General features: G+C 39.7%; 1 protein-coding gene across 2 annotated transcripts; it reads left to right on the top strand.

Moving 5' to 3' along the window:
• Positions 1-5,488: 5,488 nt before the first annotated feature.
• IL17A (interleukin 17A) lies at positions 5,489-8,585 on the top strand (the record flags this gene model as incomplete). Of its 2 annotated transcripts, none has more annotated exons than XM_080665086.1 (3): positions 5,489-5,515; positions 6,669-6,865; positions 8,348-8,585. In XM_080665086.1, 3 exons carry the CDS (start codon positions 5,489-5,491, stop codon positions 8,583-8,585), a joined length of 462 nt encoding a protein of 153 aa, XP_080521212.1. The 2 variants fall into 2 exon arrangements, with proteins under 2 accessions (XP_080521212.1, XP_080521211.1); XM_080665085.1 differs by having other exon boundaries at positions 6,663-6,865.
• Positions 8,586-22,727: the final 14,142 nt, after the last annotated feature.

The raw sequence follows: 22,727 nt of genomic DNA, 5'->3' as shown, positions 1-22,727 counted from the left end.
TGATGAATATTCTGTTAAGACCCTCCCTGATAGCTCCCTTAAGATTTCCCCCAACCTCTAAGGACCCCACAAGACTTGCAACCAGGGGAGTGATGGGCAGTGGCAGCTCATCCTGGGTTTACGCCCTGAACCTGTCTGCAAGGCCCCCTTTTCTCTGACTTCCCAGTGAGTTAAAACAGCCCGCCCTCCTCCCTCTCCCTCCCTCTCCCTTCCTCTCTCTCTCTCTCTCTCTCTCTCTCTCTCTCTCTCTCTCTCTTTCTTTCTCTCTCTCTCAACTGGCCCACTCCTCATTTGAAGTGTATCTTCAATAACTCCAATTTGCTTTACATTTTCATTGACCTTAAAATCTATTCTGAGTCAACAAAAAGAACTTAAGTCCCAGCCAATAACTCCAATCAGTAACACCTTCATTTCATTTAGTTATTTTTCTGAATTTTTGTTCTGTTCTTTCACTTGGGGCTGTTTCTTTGTCTCCCTATTTTTGCTGCTTCATTGTGTTTATTTCTATGCATTAGGTAGATTTGTTATATCTCCCAGTCTTAGCAGGGTAGCCTTATGTAGTATGTGTCCTGGGGGCTCTCTGGTTTAGCCTCTCTGATAACCTGACTTGAGTGCTCCAGTAGTGTCTTTTGTGTGGGCTGTGTGTGCCCTCCTATTGTAGCTGAACCTTGATTGCTAGTGGCACATCAGTGGATAGGGTTGTCCCTCAGGCTAGCTAGCTGTGAGAATTTTCCATGACCACAGCATATGAGCTGCTGAGTAGGGGTTGACCCCACAGAATGGAATTTGCCCAGCAGGCTCTGGTACCTGCTGAGACCTCCCTTTGAGTGGGCTGTTCATGGAGCTAATTAGCTGGTGCTCTGTTATGGTCTGAAGCTAGCCACTGGATGTATTGGTTCTGGGGCCTTTTGGGAGAGGTTTCAGTTCAGGCCACGGTTAGTTGCTGCCTGGCACTACCTGGTAGGAGCTACAAAGTGATCTGCAATTGGTTGCTGCCTGTGATAGGCCTGGAGGCACATGGAAAAGGGAACACTGTGAACCAATGTGCCAGTTGCCACCAATATCAGTCCTGGGACTACTCAGCAAAAGGGATCCCTGAGTCCTGGCTGGCTTTGCTCAGTGGATAGAGCATCAGCCCATGGGCTGAAGGGTCCCAGATTTTATTCGAGTCAAGGGAATGTACCTCGGTTGCAGGCTGGATCCCCAGCATGGTTGGGCTGCATGTGGAAGCAACCAATCTATGTGTCTCTCTCACATCAATGTTTCTCTATCTCTCTCTCACTCTCCCTTCTCCTCTCTCTAAAAATGAAAAAGTATCCTTAGATGAGGATTAACAAAAAAAAAAAAAAAAAAAAAAAAAAAGGATCCCTGAGGCCTGCCACCACCTGCTGGTTTTCCATAAGGCTCAGCTGCTAAAAAAGCCTCAGGCAATACTCAAGTGGTGTTCACCAGGCTAATGCAGATTCAGATTTGGCTGTGTGGGGGGAGGGCTTAACATAGACACAATGGCAGCTGTTCATCTAGCCCTTGCCCTAAAGCTATACAACTCAGTTTCTCCCTGTGTCTCTGGCACCACCCCCTAGTTGCTATCCCTTCAATGGAGCCCAAGGTGAATGACTGTGAGCAAGTGAATCTGTGCATGAGCCCATTAAGGGGACCCTTGGGTTTCCAGCAGCCATCTTATACAGATAGACAGAATCTTTGCTGATTTATCAGCCAGATGTTGTGAGGGCCCTCTTTCTGGCACTGGTGCTTCATGATTTGGAACCTGGTATGGGACTGAGTCCCCTCATTCCTCAGGGGAGGCCTCTATAGCTGAGATATTACCTTCTGATTCTCAACCACCACACATGGGTGCAGGGCCAGCCAGATAAGCATCTCCTGCCAGTCTCCATGTGGCTTCTTTTTTATATTCGTAGTGATAAGACTTCTGTTCAGCTGTCTTCTTATAATTCTCCAAGTTGATTTTTCTATAATTTAGTTGTAGTTTTGATGTGGTCATGGGAGGAGGTAAGTACAGCTGCCACCTACTTCACCATCTTGACTGGAACTCTCAAAATTCAAAAACTCATTTTATAAAGAGGGATACTGAGCCTCAAAAACATGAAGTACCCAAGGTCATGGGTAGTTAATGGCAGATCTACAATGAAAACAAAAGTGACCTCTGATCCAGTGTTCTAGACACCCTAATTTTTAATCCAGCATTCCTTCTTTCTTAGCAGACTGGGACCCAAACCTGAGCCAGCTGTCTCTGTAGACAGATTCAGAGGAAGAGTCCCACCGCACTGCCCACACCCTCTTTCTGATTCTGCCTATTCCTCCAGAAGGCACAGGTGTCCAGCTCAAGTACGCATCTGGGAAACTAGTCCTACTCAAGAGAGAGCACAGCCAGCTTTGACCACCACTTCAATATTATCATTTTTACACTTTTGTGAAAACCTGCCTTGTTTCCCCATTCTTATTTTAAAGCAAGGGTTGATATTTCAAAGTATGGAACACAGGCTGGATTTCATTGGCATGGGAGGCAAGCACAGGCAGATCAGCTAGAGTCAGCTTTTCCTCCTTAGCCATCAATCAAAAGAACTGGTAGCAAACACATTCTCTTCCACTTCATCCTTGTCAGAAAGCAACAAGCAAGGAGCTCTTTTCTCCACTGCAGGTGGTCCAAAATAGACTAAAACCTCATCACACTACTTTTAAAAGGGCCAGGATGGAGAGTCAAAACATTAGAATATTCAATATAGTCAATGGAATGCAGCTGGATTCCAAAAAGAATATTCAAGATTCTGAACTACCCAAATAACATTATTCATACTGTCAATCAGTAAAAAATATTGAGCAGTTACTATTTATTAGACATTAGGTGAGGTGATACAAAGACTAATAAGATGGCTACCTCTCTCTAGGTAGCTCACAGTCTAGCAAAAAAAAATCGGATATGAAAACAAATGACATGCAATACACTAGAAATATGCACAAACAGCTGGATATCAGAGAGAAATCAGCAACTTGAAAGCAATCTGTGAAGACCTTTGTTACATAAAGCTTGACATTAGGCACCTCGGGAGTTACAAAGATGAATAACACACTGGCTTTGAAGAATTACAGTAAAATCTAAAAATAGAAATAGACATATATCTTAAACATACTTTTTCCTGCTAAATAAAACACAAAATGAAGCAAAAGTTACTAGGGAGGGAGGTATAAGCTACATGTTATGGGAGCTGCTGATTCCAACTAAAATAATCAGGAGAGACTTCCAGATATAGAAGACATTTGAACAGGACCTGGAAGGCCAAGTAGCATTTTGATAAACTGAGGATGGAGAAGGGCATTTCAGAGTACCTTAACAAAAGCTGTATGGGCATTAGAAGGAGGGCAATCAGGACCCACGATCCCAGATCATGGATCATAATAGGAGGTGAAGCTAGAAAGGTTGCAGATCTCAAATAGTAACTCAAATACCAATTCAAATGCTCAGGGTTTTGCATTTTGTTCTGTACACAAACTAATGGGACATGAAGGCACAATCAAAGCCATGCGTTGAGAATCATTATTTCAGGAATGTCGAAGGTGAGTGGAAGGCAGCCATCGGGAAGAGCAAAGATGGCTATTAAAACAGTCCAAGTGGATGATAGTGTAAGTTAGGGGATGGCAGTAAGTCTGGGAATAGGTAACAGATCTGAGAGACAAAGCAGCTTCTAAAATTGTTACCTGATCATAGGTAAAGGAGGGACAGGAGAGCTCATAGTGACTCCATGTCTTCAAGGATAGATAGTTATGTCAACACCAGAACTAGGGGAATCATGAGAGGCTGCATTTTACTTTCTTTTCCATCAGAATCTGCTTTGCCATCAAGATCATCTACCATCACCCCTGAGATTCAGCTGCTCATGGCCTTCCTCACTGATCAGTCAAGACACAGTCTAGCCAGTAAAGCAAAAGTCGCTTTAGGCATTTGCAAAAGAGGAAATTTAATGCAAGGAACTGATTGAGATTGGCATCAGCAGAAGGCTGCTACCATCCCAAGGCTGGAAACACAATAGGAGTTAGCAGTGCTCTAGGTCTAGGAGATAGTGAGGAAACCCCTTATATCCATCGCCTTCCTTCTCTCCACTCCCACTCTCCTGCCCTCTGATTTCATATCCCTCTGGCTGAACACAGCTAAAAACCAGCTGACCAGGGAGCCTGAGAAAGCAGCTTGAAGGGTCAGTTCTGTGAGATAGAGTAGATCAGGGCAAGGAGGAACGAATCTCAGGATAAACACACCCAAAATTTAGCCAACTTTTTATATAATCTAATTGTTGAGGTAGAACTGCTAGTCAGAATCCCTGAATTATATGAGATACTATCCTCATGAATAATTTGAGATACCAGCTGAGAGGACATGGGAACCATGTTCACCTCACTGAGGAGAAGGGGCAGAGAGAAGATAATAAGTGACCAACCACATCTGTATCCACTCACCCCTCATCTTTATCATCCTTGAGCTGATCCTCAGAGTTCCTAAGGAGGAACTGTTCTCAAAGACCTGAAATCCAAGTTCATCTCACTTAAACAGTGGGCAGAAAAGAAAGGAAAAACCATATCCTTATCTCTTAGTTGCTTAGCTCTCTCATTCTTCCTCTTCCTTCTTGTATTTGTCATTCTCTTCTATTTATTACCCTCTTGTGCTCTACCTCCATCACATTTCTCCAATCTCTTTCTATATTTCCAATTCCTTCCATTGCCTGTCTACATCTCCTCCCTCCACCTCCAACTCATTCCTTCTGAGGAACTGCATGAGTTAACAAGTTGCATGTTAGACATATTTTTAATAGTAAATCTCATGTCTCTTGAAGCTAGGTATTAGTTCCTTAGCAGAATAAACATTCAACAAAGCAGGTGTCAATTCAATAAAATAATATATCCTATCATCATTAAACTATTGATTCCTTTTTTTTTGTTTATATGGTGAGATTTTGAGTAGTTTCTGAAATGGCCTTTATAACATCAGTTGGGGAATATGATAAGGAAAGGAATTATCAAATGGGAAATCAAGGTGCATGGCACCAGAAAACTTGAACAGTATGTCAAACTTGTATTTTCCCATGAGCCATTAAAATAAAGCATAGCTCTTATAGCAGCTTCATATAGGCCCATAAATGAATAATATCAGCTCATAAGTAGAGCACCTTTACTCAACTTCTGATGAGTAATAGTTCCTTGAAGAATGAAGAAAGGAAATAGACTTTAGAAACATAAATTTCTGTCCTTCCCAGTTTCCTTCATGATATGAAGCAGATATTATTCGCCATGAAGGGGAGGTTCTTCTCTGACCTCATTTGGGGATGGAACTTTTAACCAAAATGGTGTCACCCCAACATGCCAACGTAAGTGACCACAGAAGGATCAAAGTCCTATAAAAAGAGAGAAGATAGCGTACTACTTCATCCATCTCTCAGCAGGCACAAGCTCATCCATCTCCAGTGAATCAAGAGAAACTACAATGGCTTCTGTGAGAACTTCCTCCATGGTGAGTTCTGCACTAACGTGCAATACTCTTTTTGATTTGGACCAGATGATACTTCTGGACCTTGGGCATAAAATTCTGGATTCTGACTATGGAGATCATGTAGAATAGGAAATGAAAGCTTTGGTAGATATTTGTCATTGTATAGCATGTTAAAGAACTGGTACACATCAGTTTGAAAGATGCGATTAAAACTGAAAGATAGCTATACTGGGGCTAAATCATGCAAAGAAGTGTCACATAACGCCGTGCAGTAAGATATAATGTTTACTGGAAATCTACTCTTCTGAGTACAAGTGATTTAATATAATTCTCTCACAGCATTTTTCTTTAATCCAAAATTAAAGAAATTAAATCCTTAAGGATTTAATTAGTTGTGGCAATAACTTTTCTTTCCATTATCCTATTATTATACTACAGTCTTGGTTCACCAAACCCATTTATTATCATCAGATACAGTATAACTGTGGTTTAGAGTAAATGGTTTTTATATTGTTAAAATGTCTCTTTTGAAATGTAATTTGATTATATAATCAATACATGTAAATTTAGAAAATTGTAAAATATACCTAAGAAAACAATACAGAGGATCCAGTTTTTGGTTGGATGTTTGCCAATGATACTAATAGCATTTCTAACACAAATATTGATACTACCTGGATTTTCTATGGCCCTTTCTTAAAGGCACATTTGCTTTCACATAGGGTTTCACAGAATGATAAGATAAAGCACAATGGCACAGGAAGACATTTCCTCCTAGAAAATCAAGGTCAATATTATCCCACTGACCTGGCAGTGATGCATGTACTGACAGTATGATGACTTGTCATTTTTACTAAAATTACCACTAGCCAATAAATAATGTGCCTTTCCTAAATCAAAAGATGAATGTTTAGAACTGGTAAAAACTCTGTGGTCTTAATATTATTTTTAATATATATATATATATATATATATATATATATATATATATATATATTATTTTAGTCACCTAGCCAGGTTTTTATTTAACTGCTCTGAAAATTTAGAATAGATTGGCCTAGAATATAGTATGTTCTCTATGATTAGCAATACAATTGTTATCACAATTTGATAACAAAAACCACTTACTAATCCAATTTCCCACCTCTCTCTCTCCTTTCCCATTCAGTTCCAGTCACTGCTACTGCTGCTGAGTCTGGTGGCTATAGTGAAGGCAGCAATAGTAATTCCACGAAATCCAGAATGCCCAAATACTGAGGACAAGAACTTCCCTCAGAGCGTGAGGGTCAACCTAAACATCCTTAATCGGAATGCAAATTCTAGAAGACCCTCAGATTACTACAACCGGTCCACCTCACCTTGGAATCTCCAGTACGTAAGGACCCTAGATAAAATCTGTTTTCTTCTACATTTTATGCATCACACTACCAGTTAAATCACTTTGAGGGAAATTTTTACTCACTCAGAATCATCAGTCAAACCTGGAAGGGCCATTGTACAAAACAATGGTTCTCAAACTTTTCATTCTACAAACTTACTTGCTAGAGCACAAGACAACCCTACCCCCAATACCCATTCTATTAGATCTCCTTGTCATTGACACCAAAAACCCACCCCAATTTGTGATGGTCTACATTCTAATATTGATGATACCCCAAGTCTATTTTTTATTTACCCTTAGGGATTAATGCTTGAATTCTCTTTCTGTACAAGGGCCTCCATTGAGAAGATTTCTTGTAAATTACTAGTAATTAGTGGGTATTTTTATGCACTTTTTGTCTTATTAGAACTTGGAAAATATAGCTTGAATCTCAGTGGAGGAAGAAGTATTGTCTTGGGTATTGCCACCCCTTTTTAGGTTAGATAGCCTTGGTCTACATCCCAACAGATCTATATTTGGTGTGTCCTTAGTACATCTAGTATTTAGACCCCCATGAAGAATTAAATTTAAAAACATATTCTGATAATTTGGTTTTATGCAAATAAGCCTCAATTATGTGGCACCTACAGATTCACCTGACTGTGGAATTTTTTCTCCTCTTCCAATTACTAAGAATAGTTCAAATACATCAATTAAAATTCAAAGCAGCCAACTTGGTATGGCTTAGTTGTTGAGGGTGGACCATGAACCAAGAGTTCACCAGTTTGATTTCTTGTCAGGGCACATGTAGGGGTTTCAGGGTTGATCCCCAGTAGGAGGTGTGCAAGAGGCATTCAATTGATGTTTCTTTCTCATTAATGTTTTTATCTCTCTATTTCTCTTTCTTCCTCTCTCTCTAAAATCAATAAAAACATATTTTAAAAAATAAATTTAAAAAAACACCTCAAAGCAAATCATCAACTCAGCTGGAGGAGAGAGGGAATTAAGGGTTATATAGTGGCTAAAGCTTTTGTTTCTAGCCCTTCTAATCAGCTCTGAGCTCTGTTCCAGGAATGTGTTGTCAGATAGAATTTTGATGCATTCCATGTTCAAACTTTATTAAGTCAGATTAACAACTATTTTATTCCTAGATGATTCCCTTGGTCTTTATCCATCTATCGAATGTATCCTAATAAAAGTATCCTCAATGTCAAACTTAAATCCCTTCTATAGTCTCAGTCTACCTTACTTTGTTCATTCTTCAAAGTAAATGGGAAAAACTGATCATTGCCTTTTTTCCATAATATTTCATGTGCTTAAAAATCCAAGTTTTCCTGAAACTACTTTTTTTTCAGACTAACAGCTGTTAGAGAATTTGCAATGACTATAGTTTGTCACCCTCTGAATTTGTCTTCCTTCAATTATTCCTTTTCGATTTCTTTCCCGCTTTACCAGGAATTCACTTTCTTCCTGGCTTTTGTCTCTCCCTGTAGCCGCAATGAGGACCCTGAGAGATATCCCTCTGTGATCTGGGAGGCAAAGTGCCGCCACTTGTTCTGCATCAATCCTGAAGGGAAGATCGACCACCACCTGAACTCCGTCCCCATCCAGCAGGAGATCCTGGTCTTGCGCAGGGAGCCTCGGCACTGCCCCCACTCCTTCTGGCTAGAGAAGATACTGGTGACTGTGGGCTGCACCTGTGTCACCCCCATTGTCCACCACGTGGCTTAAGAGTTTCCAGTCTTATCCCAGCTCTCTGAATCTGTTAGGTTTTTCTGGGGAGTAGACCTAGCCCCATTTCTGACCAACTCATTAGGGTTCTTAAATGAGTTCATTCAACTGAAATTTCATAGGTAACTCTGACTCTGAATCATCTTTCCCTCTCCCCAAGAAGGAAGGTTTAAACTGAGTACCATTTTGCTTCTTACTTGCTTTTCTAAGGGCTTTAAGTTATTTATGTATTTAAGAGTCCCTGAGACAATTCTGGGGTGTAAGATTCCATTTCAATGAGTTACAGGCCTCATTTTATTTTATTTTATTTTTTAAGAAGACAGTATTCCAGATTTGGGAATTTTATTATTTAAAAGGTAAAATCTATATTTATGTGAGCTATTTATGGATCTATTTATGTTTGTTAAGTCTTTAGAGAAAAGTGAAATAGTGTGATTGTTCTGCCTAGAAAAATCCTACATAGAAATAAATGTCAGGTGAAAATTTCTGAGTTTGTACTACATATAGATACAGGATTTTCTCCTCTTTGTTTCTTAGGAGTGCATAACATGGCTGGGGGAAAAAAAGACTATACCTAATTTCATATTTATTAACTTAATTTTTTAAATTGTTGAGGTTTCACAAAAGACAGCAAGTCTAATTCTCTGCTCTGTTAAACCCTTATAATAAAAACAATTTATAATAATAAAGTTTGGGAAGAAAATTTGTTTTCTTATTCTTTCTCATTAAAAGTACTTTGGCCACTCAGCTCTTCCGTATTTGGAAAAGAATGCAAATTTGAGAGCAAAACCAAGTATGCCTTTGAGTAACAACACCCTGGACCCAAACAAGTCCAAGTTCTCAATTTTACATGCCTTCAAAACATTAAGGGACCAGCCTCTTCTAGTATTAACCAATGCTGTGAACACAAGCATTCCAAAATGAATTAGGCAAATAAAATGATGGCCCTGGGAAAAGGGCATGCTGTTATTAAAAATCATACAGGAAAAAGAAGAAACCCTCCCAAAAATGTGCCCTGAGGTTTGACAGGAAGGGGCAAGTTCTGGGAGAAGACATAGTATTCAGACTAGAATAGTCAGTCTCTCCTCAAACTCAGGCTTCTTTTGAAGATAAATGCCAACCAGAGATCTAGAAATATTTTCTCTTCCTCTGACCACATCCCTAGGATGACCCCTCCTTTTCTGGGCCTCTGTTCCAATGCATTCCAGGACACAGAAAAAAGCCATTGAGACAAAATGAACTTGAAGTATGAAAAAAGTTCAGCCCAAGTAAAATAAAAACTGAATCACATTCAATTCCAGACTAGTTTCAAGTTTCGAGTCAACCATTTTTTCCATGCTGTGGCCCAACATGCTATCTTGCCCTACTTCTCAGGTCTCTGGAAGTCCTCCGGCTGGTTTCACAGGCTCCCTGATTCTTTGAGCAACAACATTCTGCCCATGTTCATTCTCCTGTATGCTCCAGCCTCACTCAGAGGCCATGACTTTTCTCTGCTTCTTCTCCAATTCCAAAACCAGGGTCCATTTCTCCAGCCCCTCTGCTTTCATTGACATTTGTGTGCTTTCATCTTGATTCTCATGATAATCTCCTGTCACAGTCTTTCAACAGAGTTTCATAGGCAGTTTTTCAGAGCCTCCATGCTTCAAAACCTCTCACTAAAATCCTGCCACTCCATTTTCCCTGGGTGGTGGTGGTGGTGAAAATAAAAATTGGGTTTTGTTTTGAGATGGAGGGCAAAAGAGGGCATATATATCCATAGTTCTGAATTATTACTTCCCCCTAAATTGTATAACTGAGAATTTTGTGGTGGGAAGAGACAGTTGCATTCCATGTCTCCCCTCCTTTTATATGCACTGCTTTTATTCTATCTTCATTTTCCCTAGTCAGCACCATTATCCACCAGTCATCTATGCTAGATATCTCTGAGGCATCCCTGACTCTTCCCTCTTTCTCTTCCTCACTCCTAACATCCACACATCCCCAAACTCATTAAATTTCACTCCCTGAAAGTTCTCAAATTAACCCCCCTCCCTGTCCAGGTTTGGGACTTCATCTTTTCTCATTTCTCTCCTCAGTTACTGTGACAGCTTCCTGCCAAAATTAGATATGACAAAATGCACCCTCTGTAATCTGGCCCTGTTCCTGCTCCAAATCTCTCTCATGCCACTTCCTCCTTGATATTTACCCCACAGTCATAGTGAAGCCCTTGTTGTGACCACCATACTGTTCTTGCCCTCAATGCCTGTGTCCTGTGGTCCCCTGGACTTTGACTGTCTTTTCCACCTTCTCCCCTCCTGTTCCTCTATTCCTACCCCATTGTGATGATCTGAATATTTGTGTCACCCCAAAATTCATATGTTGAGTCCTAACCCCTAAAGTGATGAGACTAGCAAGTAGGGAGCATTGGGATGATTAGGTCATGAGGACAGAGCTCTCATGAGTGGGATTAGTAACAGAGACCCCAGAGAACTCCCCCATCCATTCTGCCGGGTGAAGAGACAATAAAAATCTTTGACTGGAAGAAAGCCCTTACTCAGTTATGTTGGTACCTTGATATCAGACTTACAGACTCCAGAACTGTGAAAAACAGATTTCTGTTGTTGATGAGCCATCCAGTATGTAGCATTTTGTTTTAGCAGCCCGAACAAACTGAGACACCTGCCCTCCCCACTGCTCTGCCCATGCTCTAAGACTCTACTTGGGTTTCATTTCTTGTAAAGATCCTTCCCAGACCCATCACTGCAGTGATCCCAGACTAGGTTCCTCTCTTCTGGCTCCAAGAGCACTGCAGTTATCCTTTATCTCTACTCTTACATGCTTTATTGGCTTTATCTATTTAACCAGTTTGTGGTCCCTTGAGAGCCAGGTCATCAGCACCTGACCTGGCACATAGCAGACACTCAATTCAAGTAAACTTTGTACCAATAGTCTATAGACACCTCCAAGTCAACCGAGAGAAAACTAAACTCATTAGCTCTTCTCCCAAACTAGCTTCTCCTATTGCCTTTTTTATCTACTCAAATGATATCATCTACTCATCTGACTGAGAAACCTGGATTTCTCTGTCACTCATTCCCCTTGTCTAATCAGTGACAAACCCTTCATGGGTTTTCTTGTTTTCTCTCCCTTCTCCATAACTCCAAAGTTGCTATTAAAGCTGAATTTTATATTATGTTGTACACCTAAAACTAATACATTGAACATCAGATGTAATTGAAAAATAAATAAATAAAAGTAAATTTTAAAAATAAAGTTTCATTTAATATGACCCTAACTGGTCTCTATGCCTTGCTTCCTATAAGTTATAAGTCATTATCTCTCAAACTTCTGGGGGAGCCTAATTACAGTAGGTAATTAAGAACTGTTGCCATAGACAAAGCCCAAATAAACCAAAGTTTATTGCTTGCTCAAGTTACTCTCCCACAGGGATCCTCAGGGAGCTTTGCTCCACTTAAGACACTCAGGGAGCCATTCTGACAGAGGTTCAGGTTCTGTCTTCTTGTAGCAGCACCATCGAGAATTGCACTATCTAATACAGGAGCCACTAACCACATATGGCTATTGAGCACTTGAAATGTAGCTAGTCCCAAACGAGTTATGTTATAAGTATAAAATACATACTAATTTCAAAGATTATTTTATTGTTATTTTTTGGAGTAATTCTTTGCAAGAGCTCAATTATTAGTTGTGAGAGTCATCATTTTAATGTATGGCTCACACAGACAGGGTGCTACCAGTAGTACACTTAGCATGCATTTTACCTAGGTACAGAGCATGAACAATCTTATTAGAGACAGGCAGGATATAAGAGAGTAGGGAGACTGTGAAAAAATATTCTAAATATTTTGAGAAAGTTGGAGCAGTGAAACACTGAAATGCTTGTTTTTCATTCTGGCTCCTTAGTTCTGGTGATTTCACCTTTTAAAAAAATTGAGATATAATTGACATATACATTGTATTAGTTTTAGACAATTTGACACTGTCTTATAAAACTAAACATGATTTGAAATATGTATCCTACATAATAAAAGCATAATATGCAAATCGACTGATTGGCTGAACAGTGGAACGACCATCAGTACGACCATCTGGGACCACGCTATGACACCCACTGGCGCCAGGCCAGCCAAGGTGGGTGCGATGCGATTGGTCGGGGGCCTGGCCATCACCCCATGATTGCCCCGCAGAGGGAGGCCCAGGCCACCAACCCGTGGGCTGCGGCAGGTGGGCAGGGCCTCCCTCTATTAGGGAAGCCCGGGTCCTGGGTGCCAGCAGGAGGGAAGCCTGTGTCCCGGGTGCCGGCGGCCGAAAGGAAGGAAGGCCTACTCTTGCACTAATTTCATGCATCGGGACTCTAGTATACTATGAAATGATTAGCACAATAAATTTCATTAACATTCATTACCCTCAATGCCTGTGTCCTGTGGTCCCCTGGACTTTGACTGTCTTTTCCACCTTCTCCCCTCCTGTTCCTCTATTCCTACCCCATTGTGATGATCTGAATATTTGTGTCACCCCAAATATAACACATAGTTATAACTTTCTCTTCTTATGATGAGAATTTTTAAGATGGTCTCTCTTAGCAACTTTCAAATATTCAATTGTTAACTATCATTGCCATAGTTATGCATCTCCAGGACTTTTTATAGTGGAACCTCGTTCTCGACCAAGTTGTTCCCAGAAAAAAATGTCTCTGTTTTCAAACAAAATATCAGTTCTTTACCTGACAACCCTTTCAGTGTGACAAAAAGTGTCTCTCAGGCCACAAAGGAGAAAATGCAAGTCAGTTTACCACTAAACCTCGCATCATATATATCTCAGGAAATCCTGCTGTGAATATTTTCAGGTTGGGGGGGTGTTATTTTTGTTGCTGGTAAAATGAACAATTAGCACAATTTTAAAATATAAAGAGGCCATCAAGAGTGCTGATCTTGCTAAGGTGTGAAAGAAACGATGATCACAGACAATTGAAGAAGTAGAAAAACTGTTGTTGATTTGGATGAATGAAAAGCAGTTAGCCAGGGACAGCATTTTGGAGGCAATGATGTTATGAAAAAGCGAAGATGCTGCATACTGACCTCCTGAAAGACTTCTCCTGAAATGAGTGCTGAAAGTGATTTGTTTAAAGGCTAGTGGGGAGTAGTTCAATAAATTTAAGAAAAGAAATGTTTGTTTATAGATTAAACCTCTCACAAAGCTCCAAACCACATTAGGGACTTGGCCTATGCTTCTTGTTTACCTGGAATTTCCTCTCGGTCTCCCCATTTCTCATTACCCTTAAATGAGTGTAAATACCCCTGGAGAGCAGTAACAAGCTCACTGGGTGACTTTGATGCATTTTGTCCAACAACCACAGAGACCTCTTGGAGAGGACTAACTTGAGATGTTCTCCTGGAATGCAGATGAAGAGTAGCAAAGAAATAAATGGATGGTTAAGTATAAGCTGATAGTAGGTATAAAAGATAGGGAGCAGAGATGAAATATGTGGAAGACAGAAAATTCAAATAAGAAAACTGAATACTTCGGCAATGTAGCAGGATACAAAATTAACACCAAGAAATCTATGGCATTTCTATACACCAACAGTGAACTTACAGAAAGAGAGACTAAAAAAGCAATCCCATTTTCCATCGCACCAAAAAAATTAAGATACTTAGGAATAAACCTAACCAAGGAGGTAAAAGACCTATATGCGGAAAACTACAGGACACTGAAAAAAGAGATAGAGGAAGATGTAAACAGATGGAAGAACATACCATCTTCATGGATTGGTAGAATCAACATCATTAAAATGTCCATACTACCCAAAGCAATCTATAGATTCAATGCACTCCCCATTAAAATACCAACGGCGTATTTCACAGACCTAGAAAGAACTCTCCAAAAATTCATCTGGAATAAAAAAAGACCCCGAATAGCCACAGCAATCCTGAGAAAGAAGAATAAAGTAGGAGGGATCTCAATACCAGATTTCAAGCTGTATTACAAAGCCACTGTCCTCAAAACAGCCTGGTACTGGCACAAGAACAGACATATAGATCAATGGAACAGAATAGAGAATCCAGATATCGACCCAAACCAATATGCGCATTTAATATTTGACAAAGGAGGCATGAGCATACAATGGAGTCAAGACAGTCTCTTTAATAAATGGTGTTGGGAAAATTGGACAGATACATGCAAAAAAATGAAACTAGATCACCAACTTACACCATACACAAAAATAAACTCAAAATGGGTACAGGACTTAAATATAAGACGGGAAACCATAAAAATACTGGAGGAATCCACAGGCAGCAAAATCTCAGACATATGCCAAAAGAACTTTTTCACTGATACTGCCCCTAGGGCAATGGAAGCCAAAGAGAAAATAAACAAATGGGACTACATCAAAATAAAAAGCTTTTTCACAGCAAAAGAAACCATCAACAAAACAACAAGAAACCCCACTGTATGGGAGAACATATTTGCAAATGTTATCACTGATAAAGGTTTAATCTCCAACATCTACAGACAGCTTATACAACTTAATAAAAGGAAGATAAATGATCCAATAAAAAAATGGGCAACGGACCTAAATAGAATCTTTTCGAAAGAAGACAGAAGGAGGGCCAAGAGACACATGAAAACATGCTCAAAGTCACTAATTATCCGAGAGATGCAAATCAAAACGACAATGCGATACCATCTCACACCTGTCAGAATGGCTATCATCAACAAATCAACAAACGACAAGTGTTGGCGAGGATGCGGAGAAAAAGGAACCCTCGTGCACTGCTGGTGGGAATGCAGACTGGTGCAGCCACTGTGGAGAACAGTATGGAGTTTCCTCAAAAAACTGAAAATGGAACTCCCATTTGACCCAGTAATCCCACTCCTGGGAATATATCCTAAGAAACTAGAAACACCAATCAGAAAGGATATATGCACCCCTATGTTCATAGCAGCACAATTTACCATAGCTAAGATTTGGAAACAGCCTAAGTGCCCGTCAGCAGATGACTGGATCAGAAAACTATGGTACATCTACACAATGGAATACTATGCTGCCATAAAAAAGAAGGAATTACTACCATTTGTAGGCACCTGGATGGAATTAGAGAACATTATGCTAAGTGAAATAAGCCAGTCAATGAAAGAAAAATACCACATGATCTCACTCATTTGGGGATAATGAAAAACATTATAAACTGATGAACAAAAAGATAGATACAGAGGCAGTAAAGCATCAAACAGACTGTCAAATTACAGCAGTAAGGTTAGGGAGAGGTGGGAGAAATAAGAGATCAACTGAAGGACTTATATGCATGTATATAAGAGTAACCAACGGATGCAAAACATTGGGGGGTGAGGCATGTATGGGAGTGGGGTGGGGGGAGGGGGGCAATGGTAAGATATGTACACATATAATACCTTAATAAAAAAAAGAAAACTGAATACATTCAAGGGATACAATAAAGTTGTAATAGGAAAAAAGATTCCTGGTTTGAGGAAATTATACTTTGTAAGTGGATGTGAAAACTAGGTTTAGACCAAACTAATTTTAAAAGACCATATTTAAATATATTGACCCTTTTATAACAAAGAAAATATAAGACTCCCAGAAGGAAAACATAAAACACTAAATCAGGAGCCAAAATTATATTGATGTAAGACTTTTCCACCAGAAAGGTAAAAAGAAAAAAAAGGCACTGAAGCCCTAGCCGGTTTGGCTCAGTGGATAGAGTGTTGGCCTGTGGACAGAAGGATCCCAGGTTCGATTCCGGTCAAGGGCATGTACCTTGGTTGCGGGCACATCCCCAGTAGGGGGTGTGCAGGAGGCAGCTGATCAATGTTTCTCTCTCATCGATGTTTCTAACTATCTCTCTCCCTTCCTCTCTGTAAAAAACCAATAAAATAAATTTTTTTTAAAAAAAAGGCACTGAAGAGAAAGTACAGGTCAGACACCAACTGCTCAAGCAAATCATCTTGACCAACAATTTAACATTTGTTAAATTGCATTGAGTTGTGCGCTCAGGGGTTGCACATTTCATTGTATGTATGTAATGGCTCAACACAAATTTTGCTTTAAGAGAAAAAAGCAATGCTTAACACATGTAGGTTCTCAATATTTGTTAAATGAAACAATAAATGATTCACCAAAAATTCCCTGTCCCATAACATTCTGTAAAGTCAACAGAAAGACTTTCCTAAACATGTGAGAAAGGAGAAAAATGCTATGTGGGAACCCTTCTTTGTAAAAACAATATTCAGAGATATTCTTTAGCTGACTGAGAGATGAATCAAAGCTGAGAATTCAATACTGGGCACCTTATTCCTTATATACCTTATTTCCTGGACCTTCTGTGAGCATTGAAACTTGGTATACATGGAACTATGTTTAAATAATGCCTATAAATGCCTTTTAAATAAATGCAAAAACTGTTCTAGCGGCTCAGTGGATAGAGAATCAGCCTGCGGACTAAAGGGTCTCGGGTTTAATTCCCAGTCAAGGGCACCTACCTCAGTTGCAGGTTCAGCAACCAATCAATGTGTCTCTCTCACATCGATGTTTCTCTCTCATCCCCCACTTCCACGCTCTCTAAAAATCAATGGAAAAAATATCCTCAAGTGATGATTAATAAATAAATAAATGCAAAAACTAAAGGAAATTGTGAAAAAAGTGAGATATCGAGAAAATGAGCCAATAATACAATAATAATTAGCATTGAGAAGATTGAACATCCAAAATTATGATCTAGCTAATCATCATTATGTATACATGCAGTACAGGATTCAATAAGCCAAGTAGAAAGACACAAAATTCCTCAGCTTTATTAAAGTAAAGTCAAAGTTGTCACTCTATTCTTGGCTTTGATAAGTAGATAATTTAAAGGTCACCTAATTTGATAAAACAGGCTAAAATTTAAAGGTAAATATCAATAGATGTAAAACAAAATATAAGCCTTTTAAGACTCTGCAAAAGATAAAAGACAAACCAGCTCAGGTTAAGATAAAAGGAGTAGGTACACAGCGCTGTCCTACTCCCATGACCACCTCAAAATTATGACTAAATTAAAAAACAATCAGCCTGGAGAACCATTTGAAGAGTACCTGAACAGAAGTCCTATAAATAAGGATATAAAACTACCACAAGACTGGGAGGAGGGGTAGAGACGTGAAACAGGCTGGCCCCACACCCACATGTGGTGGTTGAGAATCCAAAGGGATATCTCAGCTGTGTAGGCCCCCCTGAAAAGTGAGGAGGTCTCAGCCCCACACCAGGCTCCCCACCACAGAGCATCAATGCCAGGAAGAAGAGCCACCACAACATCTGGCTGTGAAAATCAGCGGGGATTCAGTGTATCTGGGTGAAATGGAAGGCGTCTGGAAACCCAGGCACCCTCTTAAAGGGCCCACACACAGGCTCACTACCTCACAAGCATTCACCCTGGGCTCCAGCAAAGGGACAGCAGTTTGCGGTGCACCAGAGACATACAGGGAGAAACTGAGTTGTGTGACTTCAGGGTGAGGGAAACAGCTGCCATTGTCCCTGGGTCGAGCACCTCCCTCCCCTCCCCACAACAAAGCAGGCAGGCAGGCACCCTCTTTGCTGGGTTGAGGCCTCCCTCCACACAGCCAAATCTGAATCAGCATTAGCCTGGTGAACACCACTACACCAGTAGCCCCACCCTGGCAAATCCCTAAGACTTCCCTGCAGCCAACTCACATATTGCCCGAGGCTAGTAGCTACGACTTATGGGTACCCAGCAGGCAGTGGCAGGCCTCAGGGTGCCCTCTTGCTGAACAGTCCCTGGCCAAATGCGAGTGGCAGCGGCCTCGGGTTCGTGGTGTGGCTTCTCCACACTCTTCCAGACTTAGCACAGCAGCTACCAATCACCAATCACTTTGTAGCTCTTACCAGGTAGTAGTACAGGACAGTCACTGGAAGCAGCAGAGAGTCCCAAACAAGATGAACCTAAAGAGGTTCACACTAAGACATATCACAGTAAAAATGTCAAAAATTAAAGATAAAAAAGGGAGTGGGCAAAGGAGAGATCAGGTTATTCACAAAATGCAACTTTAGACACCAAGGCAAAAGTACATGATTCATGAAAATAAAAGTAATGATTTAAACAGAGGTAACAATATTATCCTTACTTTTCATACATGAGCATCATATAACTAGAAAACCCAAGAGAATCATCTAAAATATTATTGGAATTTCTATAAGAGGACAGGAGAGTAGTTGAATTCAAGATAACATTTTAATTTTCCTGAACATCCAGCAATAATGAGCTTGAAAATATAATGAAAAGGCTACAAACAATTTAAAGTAATATGTCACTGAATAATTCCAAAATTAACATGTAAAAATCTATATGAAAATAACAAAATAGCCAATAAAAAAAGAAAAGTGAAAATATTATAAAAATATCAACTATTGCTAAGGAGCTCATAGCATTAATGTAATTACAATAATAATTTCAGCAAAAGGTGTGTTTTTTTCTTCTTTTAAACCTGGCAAAGTTAATTTAAAATTTAACTAGAAGAACAAATGTGTAGGAAGGACTAAAGTAATTTTGAAAAGAGTTGAGGGGAAGTTGTTTTGCTAGGTATTAAAATTTATTTGCAAATGGCCATAATTCAACAGTGTGATACTTCCACAAGAATGAAAAATAAATGAAACCTAACAGAGTAACCTGAGATAGACATGTGTATGCATATGTGTATGCATATGTGTGCACGTATAAGAAATTAATAATAAAATTAATAAAGGTAGTAAAAAAAAAAGACAAAGAGAGAATCTTAAAAGAGCAAGAGAAAGGCAGTTAGTTACTTACAAAGGTAAAACTGTCAGCTTTTTAGCAATTTTACAGGCCAGAAGGAACTGGCACGAAATATTCAAAGTGATGAAAAGTAAGGACCTACTACCAACATTACTCTACCCAGGAAGGCTATCATTTAGAATTGAGGAAAGATAAAGAACTTCCCAGATAAGAAAATGTTAAAGGAATTTATCACCACAAATCAATATTATAAGAAATTTTAAAGGAACTTCTTTAAGAAGTATAAGGGAGGAAATAACTTAAGTATGAATAATAAAGTGGCAATAACTACTTACCTTTCAATAATCACCTTAAATATAAATGGATTCAACACTCGAATAAAAAGAAAATGGATAAGAAAATAAGACTCATACATATGCTGTACACAAGAGACCCACTTCAGATCTAAAGACACACACAGACTGAAAGTAAAGAGATGGAAAAATATATTTTATGCAAATGGAGAAAAGGTGGGGTAGCAATACTTATATCAGACAAAAAAAAACACCTCTAAAACAAAGGCTGTAAGAGACAAGAGACATTTCATAATGATAAAAGGATTAATCCAATAAGAAGATATAACCCTTGTAAACATTTATGGACCCAACATAGGGGCACCTAAATATTTAAAGCAAATATTGGTGGACCTAAAGGGAGAGATTGACAGTAATACAGTCATAAAAGGAGACTTTCACACCTTATTGATATCAACAGATAGATCTTCCAGACAGAAAATCAGCAAGGAAACAGTAGCCTTAAATGATACTTTAGACCAGATAAATTTAATTCATATTTTTGGAACATTTCATTCTAAAGCAGTAGGATTATTGTTTTCAAGTACACATAGAACCAGCATTATGTATAACTAGAGGCTCGGTGCACAAGATTCCTGCACTCGGCTGAGTCCCTCAGCCTGGCCTGCACCCTTTCGCAGTCCAGGAGCCTTCAGGGAGTGGGCCTAAGCCATCAGTGGGACATCCTTAGCACTGCTGTGTAGGTGGGAGAGGCTCCTGCCACCACCACTATGCTGGCCAGCTGTGAGCCCTGAGCCTGGCTTCTGGCTGAGCAGCGCTCCCCCTGTGGGAGCCCACTGACCACCAGGGGGCAGCTCCTGCGTTGAGCGTCTGCCCCTGGTGGTCAGTGCGCATGATAACAACCAGTCATTCCGCCGTTCGGTTGATTTGCATATTACCCTTTTATTATATAGGAGAGGCAAGATATGAAACAAACTATGTCATCAATGGACTATGGGACAAAGATGTGTTAAATATATACAATGGAATGTTACTTGGCCATAAAAAAGAATGAAATCTTACCATTTGGGACAACATGGATGGACCTAGAGGGTATTATGCTAAGTGAAATAGGTCAGAGAAAGACAGATAGCATATGATTTCACTTAGATGTGTAATCCTAAGAACAAAATAAATGAACAAACAAAACAGAAATAGAATCATAGATACAAACAACTGATCACCAGATGGAGGGGGTGGGAGGATGCTGTGTGAAAAAGGTAAAGGGATTAAGAAGTGAAAATTGGTAGTTACAAAATAGTCATGGCAAATAAAGTAAAGCCAGGGAAAATAGTCAATAATATTATAATCACTATGTATCTTGCCAGGTAGGAACTAGAACTATCAAGGGGATCACTTAAGAAATTATATAAATGCCCAACCATTATGCTATACACCTGAAACTAATATTAAATAATATCAAATATCAATTGTAATTAAAAATAAAATTAAAATTAAATTAAAAAGACCAACTAAATACTTATTCAAAAGCAAAATTCAAAAGCAAAAGAAATAGGAAATTATCAGGAAAAAAAAATACACATGCAGAGACACTATTATTTAACATTGTCCAACAATGAAACAAATGTTGGAGAAGAAAACACAAAATCCTTATTTGTAGAGGGTAAATTACATACCAAGAAAAAAAAATAAACAAATCAATAGGAAACCCATTAGCTGTAATAAGAATGTTCAGAAACTGGCTAGCTATACAACACATATTTTAAAAATAGATGCCCATCTATTGGCAATTAGTCTAAAATAATAAAAAATTTTGAAGGAAAATAATTTCTGACACAAAACTTCAGAGTGAAGGTGTGTTATGAAGGAAGAAAAAAAAGACATTACCAGATATGTAAGACCTCAAATAATATGCCTCCCATGCAACCTTTCTCAAGAAACTATTTAAAGATGTGCTCCATCAAAAAAGGAGAGTACACAAAGACATAGGAAGATATGGAGTACAGGAATGAAGGAGTCACATAGGAAAGACACATTCCTGGCAGGATGTGAAAGGAGATCCCAAGATGACAGTTGTGCACCAGGGCTAGAGGGTGCACCTGGTCTAGGTTGGAGTCATAAAGAGCAGACACATTGAAGATGGTTATCAGAAACATCTCCACTACCACTGAGCTCTCTTTTAATACTGAGGGCAGATTCTTATTTGTATTTGGCCTCTCTTGGCTATGAGCTAATGAATTTTCTCATCTCCTTGCCCTGCTTCCTGAATTCGTTTAAAAAACCCATTTCCCTGCCACCAGAGTGTCTGTTTTGACCTGCCTTTGAAAACTGGAAATTGGACATACCAGACTGAGAAACAAAAAATACAGAGCAGCTTGTTCACCTTGACTATATTTCTGGAGGATATCAAGAACTTGCAGTATCAGTTAAGGCAGGCTAAAAAGCTGAAGAATAGATCCAAAATGCATAATGGCAGAACAGAAGTTTATTTTTCACTCACATGCTATAGATTGAATGAAAAAAAAAATTTTAATGAAGGAAAAAAATTTAAACCTAATTCCTAGTGTGATGATATTTGGAAGTGGAAACTTTGAGAGGTGTTAAGGTCATGAGGGGAGCGTTCATGGGATTAATGCCCTTGTAAAAGAGGCCCCAGAGAGTTCACTCACCCTTTCTGCCATGTGAGGATACAGCAAGAAGGTAACTGCCTATGAACCAGGAACTAGTCCTCTATCATCTCTTGATCTTGGTCTTCCCAAGCTCCAGAGCTGTAAGAAATAAACTTCTGTTGTTTATAAGCCTCCTAGTCTCTGGTATCTATATATATAAAAGCCTAAGTGACAAAACAACCAAATGACTGAATGACCAGTCGACCAGTCGCTATGACACGCATTGACCACCAGGGGGCAGACACTCAATGCAGGAGCTTCCCCTTGGTGGTCAGTGTGCTCCCACAGCCAACTTCCCGCGGCCGGCCAACCTCCCACAGTCCCTCCAGCTGGCTGGCCCCAATCCACCCCGATAGGGCCAGCTCGCCAACCTCCTGCAGCCCCTCCCCCCCCGGCCCACCTCCCGCAGCC

The sequence above is a fragment of the Plecotus auritus genome (assembly GCF_963455305.1).
Source record: "Plecotus auritus genome assembly, chromosome: 4".
NCBI classification, from domain to species: Eukaryota; Metazoa; Chordata; class Mammalia; order Chiroptera; family Vespertilionidae; genus Plecotus; species Plecotus auritus.
The sequence above is the reverse complement of the archived record's forward strand: the minus strand, read 5'-3'. Positions and strand labels throughout refer to the sequence as shown.